The sequence below is a fragment of the Rhinolophus ferrumequinum genome, chromosome 17 (assembly GCF_004115265.2).
Source record: "Rhinolophus ferrumequinum isolate MPI-CBG mRhiFer1 chromosome 17, mRhiFer1_v1.p, whole genome shotgun sequence".
NCBI classification, from domain to species: Eukaryota; Metazoa; Chordata; class Mammalia; order Chiroptera; family Rhinolophidae; genus Rhinolophus; species Rhinolophus ferrumequinum.
The window spans coordinates 48475739-48494197 of NC_046300.1; the positions used below are offsets into that span (position 1 = coordinate 48475739).

General features: G+C 35.1%; 1 protein-coding gene across 10 annotated transcripts in view; it reads right to left on the minus strand.

Annotated features, from left to right (window-relative positions):
• SFMBT1 (Scm like with four mbt domains 1) overlaps window positions 1-18459 on the minus strand; it is a 106345-nt gene that overhangs the window by 46988 nt on the left and 40898 nt on the right. For 8 of the 10 annotated variants that reach the window (XM_033132599.1, XM_033132601.1, XM_033132604.1 and 5 more), the window contains one exon: window positions 6364-6517. In XM_033132599.1, the coding sequence (XP_032988490.1) occupies window positions 6364-6391 (28 nt within the window). In that variant the 5' untranslated portion in view covers window positions 6392-6517. Of the gene's footprint in view, window positions 1-1059; window positions 1107-6363; window positions 6518-8201; window positions 8310-18459 lie in introns of all 10 variants that reach the window. The other 2 variants (XM_033132605.1, XM_033132603.1) reach the window with 2 other exon arrangements.

Sequence of the window (18459 nt, forward strand, 5' to 3'; positions counted from 1 at the left end):
AAGGTGGAAGCAACCCCAGTGTACATCGACAAATGAATAGATTAAACAAAATGTGGTACATTCATACAGTGGAATATTATTCAGCCTTTAAAAAGAAGGAAATTCTGGCACACATTACAACATGGATGAACCTTGAGGACATTATGCTAAGGGAAATAAGCCAGTCACAAAAGGACAAATACTGGATGATTCCACTCACAAGAGATAGCTAGAGCAGTTAAATTCAGAGAGACAGAAAGTAGGATGGTGGTTTCCAAGAACTGTGGGGAGAGGGGAATGGGGAGTTAGTGTCTAAAGGGTACAGAGCTTCAGTTTGTGAACATGGAAGAAGTTCTAGAGATGGACGTGGTGATGGCTGTGCCACTGAACAGTACACTTTCAAAAAAATGATTAAAATGGTAAACTTTATATAATGGATATTTTACCACAATAAAAAAATGGAAACAAGTATTAGACAATATTAACATTAATTCTTTATGATAGGTATGTGGGTGTTTTTATATTGCTTTTTGTATGTATTTGAAATGTATGTATTTGAAATTTTTCATTAGAAATACAAGCTAACAAAGACTGCGTTGGGAGCTTCATAGAAGTATGGGCCAGTGGAAAGTCAATTTCCTTACTAAAACGTTAACAGGGCTGGACAGTCACAGTCCTTAACAAGGATCCTAGGCCCAGACACAGCATGTGAATTTAAAAATAAGAAATAAACAACAATAAAAATAATAAATTAATGGACTAAAATCTCTAATATATTAAAAACTACTAAAAAACTGAGAAGAAACAAGACTAATATCTGATAGAAAAACGAGCAAAATACAGGAAGAAGATTTCAAAAAGAAAAGAAAATGCTCCTTAAACATACAGAAAGATGTGCAAATTTACTCATTTGAAGGGAAATGCAAATTAAAATAACAGTGAGATACCAGAGGAGAAAAAATTCCAAAGTTTGACAACATACTCTATAATGAGGCCATAAGTTAAGAAGGTAAAGATTAATGACATAACCCTGGTGAAAATAAAGTTGACAATATCTAGCAAAATTACATATGTATTTACCTTTTGATCCAGCAATCCCACTTCTAGGAATTTATCCCAAAGATATGCTGGCAAAAATACAAAAAGACATATATACAAAGCTATTGATTGCAGCACTACTTGTAATACCAAGACTGGAAACACCCAGTGTCCATCAATAAGGACCTGGCTGAATAATCTATAGTTTATACATCCAGTACTATACAGTTGTAGAAAGGAATAAAAACAATTTCTATATAATGATGTGGAATAATCTCCAGCATATATTAAATGAAACTATAAACACAGAGCAATTTTTACTGTATCTCTACTTTTTGTATAAGGTGAGAGAGGTATGAATATAAATATATATATATATGTACATACACATATTTGTTTATTTTTTAAATGAACAATAGAAGAATAAACACAATAAAACTAGTTAGTATATGGAGAAGAAGAAAAGGATTAATAGCATCAGGTTGAAAGTGGGAATGTTGTTATATATAATTTTGACTTTATAACTACGTAGATACTTTATACAATTTAGAAAAATACTGAAATCAAAAGAAAAAAATTTCTAAAACTTGAAAATGCTCTGAAACAAATACGCCTAACTGTTGGTAGAAAAACCACAAGGAAATCAGGATTCCTATAAATCATATTAAAATACTGCAAACCCCAGTGGAATATATTTAAAGACAAAAAACCATAAAATATCTTAAACTACACACTGTTGTCTTATTGATATTTGGAATTTGGTATTGTTATTTTGAAAAAGTTATAGAAGTATTATAGGGTAAAAGCCAATAAGTAATGATATGAACATCATTACGAAAAAACACATTTCCAAAAGAAAAGACACAAGCATAAAATCAAAGTAATAAAAATCCTGTAATTTTAAACTAAAGATAAATATCAGATGAAGCCATCTGATTATCTTCTTTCTTCAAAATATTGTATATTTTCTAGCTATGTCTACGGGATAAGGCCTAAAAGAACTGACAACCTAGTATCAATGAGCATCCCAGCACCAGACTGTGGTCTCTAAATATCATATCCACTTAAAAGAAAAAAAAAAAGCTCCTTAGAAATATGGCAGATTGTAAATTTAGGTACCTGGGAATCTTACCACACCAGAAAGCTAGGACTAGAACTATCAAAGATACATGACATTACCTCAAAAGAACACAGGAACCAAAGTGAAAGAACTCTCATTACTCTAAAAGGGAGCAATTGGATCATCAAATGAATTATAATACCAATGGATTCAAACTCAACACATATGTATATATATTAAACCCATGAGTTAACAATAACATTTAAAACAAGAAAATAAATCAACTTGCTAAATAGCAGAGTGAGTACATCAGTGTACCCACTCTCGCAGAAAAGCAGCAAAAATACTGGCTAACCAATGAAAATCAATCATTTCAAAGTCCTGAAATTAACTGAAGGCACAGAAAGCATCTACTCAAGATAAGCTACTGAACCAGTTAGAGCAGCAGAGTTGGAGCTATTCCCATCCCCTTACCCCTCCTCAGCTCAAAATAGAAATTTTTGAAATGAAAATACAATAACTAAAAGAAAACTCCATAGACAAGCTCCACAGTAGAATGGGGAAGACAGAGTAAAGAACCACTAAAATTAAAGACAGAACAAGAGAAAACACCCAATCTAAACAACAGAGAAAACACTGAAAAAACCAAATGAAAAGATCCTCATAAAGCTGTGGGACAACAACAAAAGACCTAACTTTAGTGTCATCAGAGTCCCAAAAGAGAAAGAACATAGCTGAAAAAGTATTTAAAGAAATAATGGCTGAAAAATTTCCAAATGTGGCAAGAAGCTAAGAAAACCCCAAACAAGATAAACCCATGGAAATCTGAGCAAAGATAGAGCGAAGTCAAACTTCTGAAAACTAAAGGCAAAGAAAATATTTTGAAAGCATCAAGAAAAAAATACCTCTCTTAAGGGAGGTGGGAGGAGAGAGGATTCCAATGACAGCAGATTTCTCGTCAGAAACCACTGAGGCCACAAGGCACAGTCTTTTTCAATAAATCAAAGAAAACAACTTTCAACCCAGAATTCTATATCCGGCAAAAATATCTTTCAATAATAAATGGGGAAATCAAACCATTGTCAAGATGAAAGGAAACCACATGGTGGTATGACAGCTATGTATGATGTCAGAGGGATAGAAGACTTGGGGGAGTTATCACTTTGTGAGGGGTGTAAATCACCTGAAACTAATTAAAAAATATATAAATAAATAAAAAGATGAGGGGAAACGAAGAAATTTTATCACCAGCAGACCTATTCTAAAAAGATGGCTAAAAGGAATTCTATAAACAGAAATGAAATGACAGAAGAAGGGCATCTTGGAAAATCAGGACGGAGTAAAGGACAATGGAAAGAGTAAAAATATTTTAAAATATAATATACTTTCCTTCTCCTCTTGAATTTTCTAAATTATGTTTGACAAAGCAAAACTTTTAATATCTGATGTGGCATGTAGTCTAAGTATGTAGAAGAAATATTTATGACAATTGCATTATAAATAAGAGAAGGTAAAGAGATATAAAAGTACATAAAGTTTCTATACTTCATTCAAACTAATAAAATGATACCAGCATACTGTGATAAATTATGTACTTATATTATAATACCTAGAGCAACCATTAAAAAGCTATACAAAGAGATACACTCAAAAACACTACAGACAAATCAAAATGGAAGTCTAAAAAACTGGAAGGAATGGGGGGGGAAGAAACAAAAAATTAGAGAAAACAAATGAACAAAAACAGCAGACTTGAGCCATAACTTATCAATGATTACATTAAATTTAAATGGTCTAAATACACAATTATATGACTGAATATTTTAAAATGACTACATGCCATTACAAGAAGATTACTTCAACTATAACGACATGGTTAGGTTGAAAGTGCAAGAATGAAAAAGATATACTATGTAAACATTAATCAAAAGAAAGCAGAAATAGGTAAATCCATAGAGACAGAAAGTATATTAATGGTTGGTTGCCAGAAGTTGGATGGAACAAGAAATGTTTGCTAATGGTTTCCTTTTGGGGGTGATGAAAATGTTCTAGAATTGGATTGTAGTGATGGTCACACAACTTCGTGACTATACTAAAAACCACTGAATTGTTGAGGTATTTTCTTTGAGATACAGTTCACATACCATAAAAGTGAGTTTTATGGTATGTGAACTGTATCTCAAAGAAAATACCTCAAAATAAAGTTGTTTTTTAAAAACCTCAATAGTAAAAAAAAAAAAAAAATCACTAATTAAAAACAAACAATGTAATTAATAAATGAGCCAAAGACATGACGACACTGTGTTAAAGAGGATACAAGGATGGCAAATAAGCACATGTTCTACATCATTAGCCATTAGGGAAATGCAAATTAAGACCAGGATAAGCTGTTGTTACATGCCTATCATAATGACTTAAGAAAAAAATAGTGACAATACCAAAAGGCGGGAAGGATGTGAATTGCTGATGAGAATGTAAAATGGTACAGCCTACCTGGAAAGTAGTTTGACATTATTAAATGTATGATCCAACAATTGTGCTCCTGGGCATTTTTCCCAGAAAAGTGAAATTTTACAAGGTTTGATCAAACAATATGGTGAATGTTTAAATAAAACAAAAAAAGTTATTACAGTAAAAGATACATTGCCATTAATCCCCTCAAAATACTCCCCTCGCTTCGAACACACTTATCCCATCATTCTTGCCACTTTCTGAAGTATTTCTGGAAGTCCTCTTTTGTGAGTGTCTATACTTGCACTATCATGGCTGCCTCAACGTCCTGAATTGATTCAAAACATTTACCTTTCATGGTCATTTTGACTTTGGGGAAGAGCCAGAAGTCATACGGTGCCAGATCTGGTGAATAGGTGGATGAGAACCGTAATGTTTTTATTTGACAGAAATTGCCATACCAGAAGCAACGTGTGACATGGAGTCTTTCTGTTGTGATCACAAATATGGTGAATGCTGCTGCCAAGTTCCCTCCAACAGGCAGGGATCCTTCAATACAGGAAGCGTTGTGTGACAGTGTGTGACAAGTTTCAACTAGTTTGGTGCAGTCAGTCGAGTGTGAGCTACGGTTGAGAGAAGGTGTGTTTTAAAGTGTGCCGTAAATCATCCTCCATCATGACAATGCTCCTTGTCACACATCGCTTCTGGTATATGGCAATTTCTGTCAAATAAAAACATTACGGTGTGTCCTCATCCACCTTATTCACCAGATCTGGCACCGTGCAACTTCTGGCTCTTTCCCAAAGTCAAAAGGATTCAGGACATTGAGGCAGCAATTACAGCACACTGAAGACACTCAAGAAAGAAGACTTCCAGAACTGCTTCAGAAAGTGGCAAGAACAATGGGATAAGTGTGTTTGAAATGAGGGGGAGTATTTTGAGCAGGATTAATAGCAATGTGCCTTTTATAGTAATAAATTTTATTTCAACATTCACCGTATTGTTTGATCGCATCTCATATGTATACAATGGCTCACAGCAGCTTTAGCCAAAAACTGGAAGCAACCAAAATGTACTACAATAGATGAATGGTTAACCAAACTGTAATACATCCATTGTCTGCTACTCAGCAATAAAAGGGAGTAACTATTAATATATGTAAGAATTTGGATGGATCTCAAGGGCGTTATTTTGAGTGAAAAAAGTCAATCTCAGAAAGTCACATCCTATGTATTCTATGTACATGATTCTATGTAATCATACACATGATTCTATGTATGTAACATTCTTGAGATGATAAAATTAGAGAGATGAGGAACATACCTGGTGTTAGGGAAGGTTGGGGGAAAGAGGATAGGTTTTAACTATGAAGGGGTAGTACAGAGGAGCTCTTTGGGGAAGTTCTTTATCTTGACTGAGGTGGTGTTTACAGGAATCTACACGTGATAAAATGACATAGAACATACACTTTATACGTATGTCAATAGCTTCTATACTATACTATACTATACTTATATGAGATATACCTAATTGTAGAAACTGGTGAAAGCTACTTGGGGCCTGTCAGTACTATCTTTACAACTTCCTATAAATCTATTACTTCAAAAGTAACGGTCAAAATTAAATTTTTGTTTTTTAAAAAAGAAGTCTTCATAAAGTTATTTACTTTCTCAGTAAACATTGAGTACCCCCTAGTGCCAGGTTGTCTGCCAGGTAACTCATATTTTCAAAGAGCTTCCTATTTAGTGTTAGAAAGACAAGTCAGACAATGTAACACACGTAGGTAATATAATTCTGCCCTCTACAGAATGAATTCTGCTCACAAAAACCAATACCTGCATCAAGCTGCTGCTCCCCGTTCATTTCCACAGCACATGGAGTATCTCCTCTCCACACAAAGGATAGGCCTTACAGTTCTGCTATGATCTGAAGATTACTTGCAGGTCTCAAGCATCTGTCAGTGGGCATCCAAGGGTCCAGATGAAAGTGCTGAAAAATCAAAAGGAACACATAAATAGCTCGAAGCCCAAGCATGTTTTCTCATTCATAAGCCACGGCACTACAGTGTGCTGAGAGGGCAGATAAAAAAAAAAAAAACAATGGCAGAATAGATGGGATTAGCGAAAAAACTGACACCTTTTCTAATTTTGAAGATTGGGCTGTATGTGTGGTGTGTGTGTGTGTGTGTGTGTGTGTGTGTGTGTGTGTGTGTGAGAGAAGTGTGTATCAAGATCTTGATATCTACAAATCACAAGAAATCAACATATATATGAATCATTACCTTTTAAACTTTTGATTATAGTACTAAGAACCCTGATTCCAATCCAATAAAACTCTAATTCATAATGAATTCTGGGGGGGGGCGGGGCGGTAATTACCTTTCAATGCTCTGTCTCACCCAATGAATAAGATTCAGGATAAAGTATATTACTTTGTCTAGTTTTCCATTCAATTTATCTAAAATATTATGCAGAACCAAAAACAGTATCAATTATATTAGTCTACAATTACACTTATAAAGAGAACCCCTGCAAAATAAGCTCTGAACTCATCTATTCTTTTTTTAAAAACGGCTTTACTGGTATATAATTCACATACAAAAATTTACCATTTTAAGTGTACAGTTCAATAATTTTTAGTAAATTTTCAGAGTTGTGTAACCATCACTGTAATCCCATTTTAGAATATTTCCATTACCCTGAAACTTCATTCCCACTTGTAGTTGCTCCCCATTCTATCCCTTACCACTAATCTGCTTTCTGTCTCTAGAGATTTTGCCTTTGCTGGACATTTCACATAAATGGAATCACACAATATGTGGCCTTTTGCTTCTGGCTTCTTTCACTTAGTGTGTGTGTGTGTGTGTTTTGAAGTTCACCCAAGTTGCAGCATTGATGAATCTATTTATTCTTGCTTTACATATGTAAAACAATCTATGATATTGCCTTCGTATATATAAAGAGTAAATGAAAGAGGGAAAAGGAGCTGTTACAGGAAGGCATGACCTAAACTAACTCGAACCACAAGGGCAACAATACAGAACATGGTCCTCAGAGTGGAATAGATGCTACTCAGCAGCCAGAGCTGTAGGGGGTGATATTCCACAGGATCAAGCAGCTCTATTACCTTTCAGAAAGATTCTGAGTACGTATTAGAGCCCCCAGTAATCAACCTCATAAAAGAACTTTAAACATTAAGAACAACTTAGTTTAAATTTTTTTTAATTCAAGTTTATTGGGGTGACAATTGTCAGTAAAGGTACATAGATTTCAGGTGTACAATTCTGTAATACATCATCTGTATATCACATTGTGCGTTCACCACCCGGAGTCAGTTCTCCTTCCATCACCATATATTGGATCCCCCTCACCCTCATCTACCATCCCCCACCCCCCTTACCCTCTGGTAACCACTAAACTCTTGTCTGTGTCTATGAGTTCTTGTTTCTCATTTGTTTGTCTTGTTCTTTTGTTGTTTTGGGTTTATATACCACATATATATCAGTGAAATCATATGGTTCTCTGCTTTTTCTGTCTGACTTATTTCGCTTAGCATCATATAATCTCAAGAGCCATCCATGTTGTCCCAAATGGTCCTATTTCATCTTTTCTTACTGCCGAATAGTATTCCATAGTTTAAATTTTAATATACCGCTTGAAAAGGTATAAGTTACCTGAAGCACAACAGCTTCTGATGGGTAATAGGGATTCCCAGGTTCTAGTTCCAGCTCTACTGATAACTCTGCAATCTTATATAGACCATATTATATCAATTTTTTAATCTGTAAAGTAAGTATAAGAACTTTTTCAGATTTTAAAATTCCATTTCGTAATGAGCATAGAGAAAGTCTTAATTACTATTAAAATTATGAATATCCTATTTGAGATAACTGCTACTTATCCCAATCATATCATACAACTAAGGACTGAAACCCACAGTTTCAGGTAGGAACAGCTAAATAGAAACTTGGTAGAAAGATTTAAATCCCCTAAATATGCTGTCTTCTCTCAGTTTACTTTTCTACCCCAAGCCCAAAACATTCAAATTTTACTATTCCACCTACCAATTAATTCACCCTCCATATTTAGCAAACACCAGCTCATTAACCATTCACTATTCTATGGGATAAGGGTAAAGTGAGACATGATTTCAACCGGGGGCAGACTAATGAAGCCAACAATTTAAAATACTTACATAGTAAAACATAACGGCAGACCTACCCTAAACTGAGAGGTTACTGACAGACAGTGTCCCTGAAAAAAATGGTATGTAAGCTGAGACTAAAGGGGAAATAGCAGTCAGGCAAAAGGGGGAGAAGGGAAGGAATACTCCAGGTATAGGGAACAGCACATACAAAGGCTCTAAGGAGGGAAGAACTGAGAGAAAGCCCTTGTGGCTGGAGCAAGAGAACCAATAGGGTAAGCAGCACACAATCAAACTGGACAGGAAGAGAAGGAACAGCAGCAGCTAATAGTTACTCGGGATGTACTATATGCTCAGTGCGGTCCTAAACACTTAAACATATTAAAACCCTTTCAATGTGACAGTAGAATATAGTCGAATGAATGGTTCTATATTTTTTTGTGTTTTTCAAGAATGAATAACAATAGGAAATTTTTCTACATAAAAATGTCATTTATAGACAAAGCAGCTCAAATTGTTATTAAATGTATAAAAGACTCAAAATATCAACTTTTTGTTTTTTGTGGATTTCTGACTCATTTTGAAACCAAAACTTGAAATCAACTAACGCAGTGAGAGTTAACCCATTTAATACTCGCAACAACTCCACAAAGTGCTGTTGTCACGAGGCAGCAGGCACAGAAGAGGTGCTTGACCTGGCAGCGTTCCATAGCTAGGAAGGAGTAGAACCAGGCTTCAAATTGAGCAAAATGTCCATATTCCATGTCCCCAAACACTGTATTATACTGTCTTTCAATAGGAAGAAATCAAAGGTGGGTTTTGTTTATTTTTAAGCAAGGAAAGGAAATGATCAAATCTGTGTTTTGTTTTTTTTTAAAGAAACTATAAAGGAAAGACAGCAAAGAGAACATAAAGGTATAAAACTTCTCCATGGCAAAAGACGCCATAAATAAAATTCAAAGATAACAGAGGACATCTTAAAAGTTCTCATCACAAGAAAACAGTATTTTTGTTAACTATGTATAGTAACAGATGTTAACTAGACTTATTGTAGTGATCATCTGGCAATGTACACAAATATCAAATCATTATGTTGTTCACTGAAAACTAATGTAATATGTTAATTATACTTCAATAAATATAAATAAATAAAGACAAACGAGGTGGGTGAAAATAGCAAAATATAAAATAATGGGTTAATTTCCATATATGAGCTCATATAATTCGATAAGAAAGAAAATTGCGCAAAATATGTAATTAATCCACATTAAAAAGTCAGAGTTAGTACTTATACAAAGGTGCTCAATCTCACTGCTAGTAAGGAAAATAACAAATTTTAAATACATACTATTTTTCAACCTTTCAGGTTTGTGAAAATTTTACAAATATCTGGTGGCAAGGAAGGTGGATAAATGGAAGAACCTGAGATTATAGATTGGTAGCACCTTTTTGAAAAGGAACTTAATGATAAATAATTTAACCTTTAAAAATTTAAAAGACACAAACTCTCAGAGCAGTAATTGTACTATTAAGAATCTTTCATCTAAAACAAATGTGTGGAAGGCTTCCTAACCAATGATGTTTGCCACAGTATTATCTATAATAGTGAAAAAGCAGAAACAACCTATATATCCACCAAATGGGAACGAGACAGCCATAGGTTATGATACACCTATACTAGGAAATATCCTATGATTAGAAGAATTTAGGTAGGTCCATAGAAACACATGGGAATGTTGTCTATATTGCTGAGTGAAAAAAGCAAGTAAAGGACATTATTCATGTTAACTTTTTAAAATCCTGTGTCCATTGTTTACTTGGCTATGTGACTTTTTAACAACTGACTTATTTGTGCTAATGGCACCATCTGTAAAAGGGGGATAAAAGTACTGTACCTACCTCACAGGACTGCTATGAGGATAAGTGAGATGACCCATGAAGCGCACTTACCATAGAGCTGGCTACATAGTAAATGCTGAGGAAATGGTAACTGTTGTGCATTGTTGACAGATTCAACTTCCTATGGCACTAACTTAGTGCATCATCTTTGTATGAAGTCTTGACACTTCATCATGGGTTTGATATAACAAAGCCAGTGCTAAATAAATACCTGTAGGTTCACTAGGCTTTGAAGATGTCATCCCCTGCTAATGTTCATAAACTCTTGGAGGATGCCACACATTTTGTGCAGAGCCACATAATACAAATAATAATAATAATAACAACAACAACAACAACAACAAATAATAGCAATAAATGAATCTTAAAAGCCAAAAAGACAAGAGTTGGGAGATATGTAAGTCTTATGTAGCTGAAAGCTAATGCTGTGATATTTTTTCAATCTTACACCACCACTTAGATTTTAACCAATGAACAATCAGTTCATCATCTTAAAAAGATCATGAGAAATGAACTGATGAAGCCTCTGGCGGTGGAACATCTGTTAGAGCTCTCTCTTTATTGCTAGTCTGCTTTTTATGCAGTGAAGGAGGAAAAAACAGCAAAATATCCAGGAGCTTAGGATATGGAAATTTAATTCACTTTTCATTTATTTCCTTTTAGTTCATTTATTTCCTATTCATATTAAATTGTTTTACTGTCTTTATCGTTGATTTTAGTATTATAAATACCTCTTGTGGTGACCAGACTACATCAAGAGTTATTTATTTAAATAAGTTCTCATAAACTAACTGATCTGGACCTGGCTCATCTTATTTAGGGGGTTCTAATAAAATATACTAAAGCCAGTATGAGCCATACTAAAATTTGAAACACTTCTAAGAAATAGAAAATTTAAAAAGCAAAGCTAAGTGTACAAAACAAGTTTTGATGTCAAACACACACACACACACACACACACGAAAATGAAACCCAGGCAGAATAAAACCAAATTGAATTCACTATTTCATTTTTAGTGATATGTCTATGTAAAACAAAACAATCACAGAATACATTTTAACAGATCTTTTAAAAGGTCTAAAAGTCATTGGAATAACGCACAGCAACACGATGCCTTCCCCCCACCAATCTTCTTTACTTTACACACGCACTCCCCACTGTAAGCCTGTACTACTTGGCTTCATGTTAATATACTTCATTTCTAAAGCTAAAATGAAATACTGAGTAAGAGTGTTTATTATATGGAAAAGTTACAATTAATTCAAGGAAGGTTTCTGTAGGATGGATTCTCAGCCAAATGATTTAACATTTCTGACATAACTTGTAAAGCACTTAGGAAGAAGGACAGGAACTCACTGTGGCTCTAAAGAAATATGTATCCAGTATGTATGGTGATTACAACAAAATACTTCAATTCAATAAATATTTACCTGGCAGTTAAAAGGAAAATTCTCATTGAAGTGTTTGAATTTGCACTCCTACACCTCTACTCAACAGATGGAAGTCCAATGATAACTTCAAGTATGCTGTTAAATATGGTAAATGCAAACAATTCAGCAAATCAGTCACTACATTTTTTGTTCCCCAACAGGTATAGATTTCTGTTGGCCTTTCACTCTCTGCAAGTCAATCATCACTCCGTGACCTTCTACACATCCTATCTGACAGACTATCTAAATTAAATGTTGTGCTTCCATCTGTCAAATATCGGAGTAACTTGATTATTAGGGGTAGAAATCTAGCGTTTCATTAAGTTGTTTGTTACTGTTGTTTTCAACCTATCACTACATGTCTAACTAAAGAGATTTAAAAAAATAAAGTCTGATAAAGCCATTCTTAGCTACTAAGATTGACAGATCTTAGCCACTTATATCATCTAAATTAAATCTCACCTTTGACGCTAATTTTACATTTTCATGATTATGTAAACCCAACACAGGGCATACCATGTTTCCCTGAAAATAAGACCTAACCGGACAGTCAGCTCTAATGCGTCTTTTGGAGCAAAAATTAATGTAAGACCAAGTCTTATTTTATTATAATATAGGACTGGGTCTAATACAGTATAACATAACATAACAATATAATATAATATAATGTATAATACCGGGTCTTATATTAGTTTTTGCTCCAAAAGACGCATTAGAGCTGATTGTCCAACTAGGTCTTATTTTCGGGGAAACACGGTATCTATCTCAGTTGTACAAATCAGTACTAATGAATTTATAAAACCAATACCGTTTTGGGGAGGATGGGTGGCTCTGTTGGTTAGAGCGCGAGTTCTGGGCAACAGGGCTGCCGGTTCGATTCCCACATGGGCCAGCGAGCTGCACCCTCCGCAACTTCAATGAAGTCAATGAGCTGCCGCTCAGCTCCCGGGTCGCCAGATGGCTCAACTGGTTGGACGCGGGCTCTCAACCATAAGGTTGCTGGTTTGACTCCTCGACTCCCGCAAGGGATGGTGGGCTGCACCCCCTGCAACTAACAACGGCTACTGGACCTGGAGCTGAGCTGTGCCCTCCACAACTATGACTGAAAGGACACTTGACTTGGATAAGTCCCGGAAGTACACACTGTTCCCCAATAAAGTCCTGTTCCCCTTCCCCAACAATAAAAAAACAATAAAGATTTAAACATCATCCAGAACTCAAGAATACCCTACATTTTTTAAAAGGTGCTCAACATCACTAATTATCAGAGAAATGCAAATCAAAACCACAATAGGATACCTTACATCTGTTAGAATGGCTATTACGAAAAAGACAAGAGAACAAGTGTGCTAGGATATGCTCTTGTGCACTGTTGGAGGTAAACTGGTGCAGCCACTAGGGAAAACAGTATGGAGGTTCCTCAAAAAATTGAAAATGGAACTACCATATAATCCAGCAATTCCACTTCTGGGTATTTATCCAAAGGAAACAAAGTCACTAACTCAAAAAGATATCCACACCTCCATGTTCACTGCAGCATTATTTGCAATAGCCAAGATATGGAAGCAACCTAAGTGTTCATCAATGGATGAATGGATAAAGAAAATGCCACACACACACACACACACACACACACACACATACTCAACCATAAAAAAAAAAGAAAATCCTGCCATTTGTGACAACATGGATGAACCTTGAAGGCATTATGCTAAGTGAAATAAGCCAAACAGAGAAAGACAAATGCCATATGATCTCACTTATATGTGGAATCTGAATAAAACAAAACAAAAACCAACAACCCAAATTCATAAATACAGAGAACAGACTGGTGGTTGCCAGAGGCGAGGGTGAGGGATGGGCAGAACGGGTGACGGTGGTCAGAAGGTTCAAGTCCTGCAGATGTAATGCACAGCATCGTGACTAGTTAACAGAACTGTATCGCGTTCTGGAAAGTCGCTGGGAATAAATCAAAAGTTCTCAACACAAGAAAAAGAACTGTTAACTGTGATGATGGACGTTAACTAAACTTATTGTGGTAATCATTTTGCAATATAGACATGTAGCAAATCATTATGTAGTACACCTTGGGCTAATACAATGATATATGTCAATAATATCTCAATTTTTAAAAAGCCAAATTATGAGGCATATTTTAAAAGGGTTATTTTGAACTAAGAATGAGAACTTTTAAGTAAAATATGGCACAAGCATACAATGTAAATACTACATAACCATTAAAAACTGAGAAATGTTTTTCTTCCCAATCAAAATCCCAAGAGTATTTTATTCACCTTGATGAGCTAATTTTAAAATGCATCTAAAAGAGAAAATGTACAATCCAGTTATATTTTTGTAAAAGATGGTATGAAGCTAGTTCCTTCTATCAAAATATTAAAATAGTGTGGTCTTCATATAAGAAAAGACAAACATCAAAAAAGTGGAAGGAGGTTGAAAAATAGATCCATTTACATGAAGGTATAATTTGTGATAAAATGGCATCCCATATCAATTGTGAAAGCAGGAACAAACAAATAGTGTATAAGAACTGGCTATCCATTCTGAAAGAAAAAAATATTAGATCCTTACTTCATGCTGCCACAAAAATAAATTCCAGGTGAATTAAAAGAAAAAAAAAAGCATGAAAAACAAGACTGCAAACAAATGAAAAGGAAACATTAGAGAATATAATTATAACCATAACCTTGGGAAAGCATAGACTTATTTAAACAAGGAACCCATAAAATAGATACACTTGACTACATAAACATTAAAAAACTTCTGATTGGCAAAAAGACACCATAAACAACTTTAAGAGCCAAGCTGTGGACTAGAAGAAAATTATTTCCAGCATATACAAAGGGTGCAAAAAAATGTATACACATTTTAAGGAAGGAAAAAACTATTAAAATTGTAGCAATTTATACCAATAACAAAAGATGAATACAAGTCACATTTGACTTCTGCAATTACAAGAGGTGCTCAAAGTGGTTACCATCAGCGTCCAGACCCTTCTGGTTACGACGAACACTGTTTGGTAGACTCCTGTGGTGAGCTGTACACTGTTCCAACACCACAGCAGAAGCAGCAGGACTTGTTGCTGCACGAGGCCTGCCGGATCTTCCCTTGTGCATGTCACACACGGTACCATGCATCTCAGACTTATCATGAACGCGTGCAATTGTTAGGAGTGTTGGAGGTTCTGTTGCATACTCATACCTCCATTGTCGTACTTCAACGACATTCTCGAAGTTCAAATACCACTTCAAAATGGTCTCACGCTCCTTAAACGACAATCGTGCTTCCATCATTTTCTCTGACTGTCCTGCCTGTCTCATGGCGATGCTACCCTTCATTTGATGAATGCCATCTTTTGAGCAAACGTCATACTACACATTGCTACTGTAATTCAATTCAACTTTGAAAAGTACTACATAGATAACATCTCTTAAAATGTGTATACATTTTTTTGACACCCCCGGTATAACAAAGGATTAATAGCCATAATCAGAGAAAGCATCTATAAGTCAATAAAGAAAAAATATCAAACCTAATAGGGGAAAAAAAATATGAACGTGAATTTTAAGAAGAAATGCAAATGACCAATAAGCATATGATAGTATGTTCAACACCAACGGATACAATTAGTTATTTTTCAATCAGATTGGCAAAAATAAAAGATTAACAACATCAAACATGGGTGAAGTTATAGAGAAATGGATGCTGTCATTACCAGTTGAAGAAATTTTATTCCGTCAAAAAATTTTACTTGCATTCTCTACAACCCAGGAATTCCATTTCCAATCTCTATTTCAGAAAAATACCAAAAGAAAATAAAGAAATAAGTAGCATAACAATTTCAAAGGAAGAGATTAAATTGTTCTCACTTCCAGGGCACACACAGAGAAACATCCCCATGTAAACAAAGCCCAAGAGCCTAAATATAAGCCTGAACAATGTCTGTACTAGGGAAAAATCGAAAACCTCAGTATCAATCAATAAATTAGGCCACATCCATTAGATGAGAGTTAAAAAGAATGAGACAGTTTAATGGGTACAGATTTTAGATGTAAATACAGAGGGTGACAAAAAAAATGTTTACATATTTTTAAAAAGGGAAATACTGGATTAAAATTGTAATACTCAATATATACCGATAACAAAAGATGAATACGAGTCATGTGTATACATTTCTTTGGTCCCTCCGGTATATATGTGCATAAAATATACTCAATCATAGACAAAACTACATATTTCTGTATTTCTATAGGTACACATATATATGTGCAGATAGATACCTTTAAAATGGTCTAGAAGAATATATCCAAATCAACACCAGAAGAGTGAGATTCCAGGACAAGGTAAAAGGGAGTTTGCTTTATCTGCATTGGATAAACTTTTATGATGAGAATGTATTCATATGTGGACTTCTGTGATTTAAATTTTCATTTTAAGAAAAAGCATTTATTGACACAGAAAGTTATTCATTCATTCTTAACAAATATTTACCAGAAACCTACTATCTGTCAGGCAGACCAAAATATCAGAGCTATGTCAGTGAACAAAACTGGCCAAAATCTCTGCCTTCATGAAGCTTACATTTTAGTGGGATAGAGAAAAAGTACAGAACTTCTAAAAGTTGTAAGTGATAGAACAGGACAAGGATGATGGCTTGGGTTGAAAGTTAAATAGGGTGAAGAGGGAGAGGCTTCACTGAGCAGGTAACATTTGGACAAAGGCTTGAAAGAGATATGGAAGGCAAGAACATGCCAGGCAGAGGGAAAAGCCAGCACAAAGGCCCTAAAGTGAGAACATGTGAGCTGTGTTCTATGAATAGCAAGGAGGTCAGGGGAGAAGAGGCCACTCTTGCTTGTGGCAAGCAAGGGGGAGAGAGTAGGAGGAGATGAGGCAAGAGAGACGCCTACCTCACACTGCTTGCCACATTCTGAGGCCCCTTTGTGAGCACCCCACACCTACAGCCCTTAAGGAACTGTGATAATTACCCAGCTACCCTACTCCTCTAGAGGTGATAAAACATAAAGACAATGCTGGTGGGAATGTAAAATGGTGCGATTACTTTGGAAAACAATCTAGCAGTTCCTCAAACAGTTAAACATAGTTACCGTATGACCCAGCAATCCCACTCCTTGAAACATACCCAAGAGAAATGTAAACATATGTCCACATGAAAACGAGTACATGAATGGTCACAGCAGCATTATTCGTAATAGCCCAAAGGTAGAAACAACCCCAATGTCCATCAACTGATATATGGATAAATAAAATGTGGTGTATCGAATACATGGACTATTATGCTGCAATAAAAAGAAACAAAGTACTGATACATGGTACAACTTAGATAACCTTGAAAGTAATATACCAAGTGAAAGAAGTCAAACACAAAAGGCCACATATTGTATGATTCCATTTATATGATATGCCCAGAACAGAGAAATTTATAGAGACAGAGGGTAGATTGGTGTGGCTGCCAATGGCTAGTATAGGGAATGACTACTAATGTATTACAGGGTTTCTTTTGGGGGTGTTCAAACATTCTAAAATTAAATTGTCATGGCAGCTGTACAACTCTGAATGAAAATCACTGAACTGTACCCTTCAAATAGATGAATTTTATGGTATGTGAAATATATCTTTATAAAGCTGCAATAAAATAAAGGCACTTATATTAAGGACACACCTGTGCTTTTAAAATAACATTATTTCCATTTTCAAATACAGAAGCCAAAGACAAAAAAGAGAGAAGAATTCTGGGTTACCATTACAATACACAACAGAACAAGAAAAAATTTAGCTATTCATGGCTTGTGTTGGTTAAGGTAATGCTATGCTTTAACAGATAAATTCCAAATTTCAGTTGTTTAATTCAACAGATATAATCAAGAAGAATGGGTCATATGACTATAATTTGGACATCTGGTTAAGGGTAGTATAAAATTCCCAGACACTTGATCAAATTTACATTAAACAACAAGGGAATCTGGCTATGGGACAGATTAATACTTAAAAGGGATCATTGAGAGACCAGACACTAATACAGTTTAACTGTAAGAGCTCAGCTAGGCAGAATAAACAGAAAATTGAAATAAAGGCCTCTAAATGTTTTTTGAGGTTCCTAGCTCAAGGTGAAGAAACTGACCACAAACCAAAAAGATCCAGAAGCTCAAATCAGGCCTGAAAAATTACTTCATTGTCTTTACCTTGCATATTCGTTTAATATGATTTCAAATCCACCTGTTTATGACTTAAGTGAAGTTGTTTTAATCCACTTGCTTATGCCCAAAACAAAAGTTGTTTTTAGAAGTTGTTTTGATATAAGAATGAAGTAAGTTGTGTCAGGATGTCATCAGGTCATCTGTTGTCATTGATAAGCAGTCAGGAGCTCAGCTGCTAGGGGCTTATCGATAAGAACATACAGAGAAGCAACTATGGCAAGGGAAC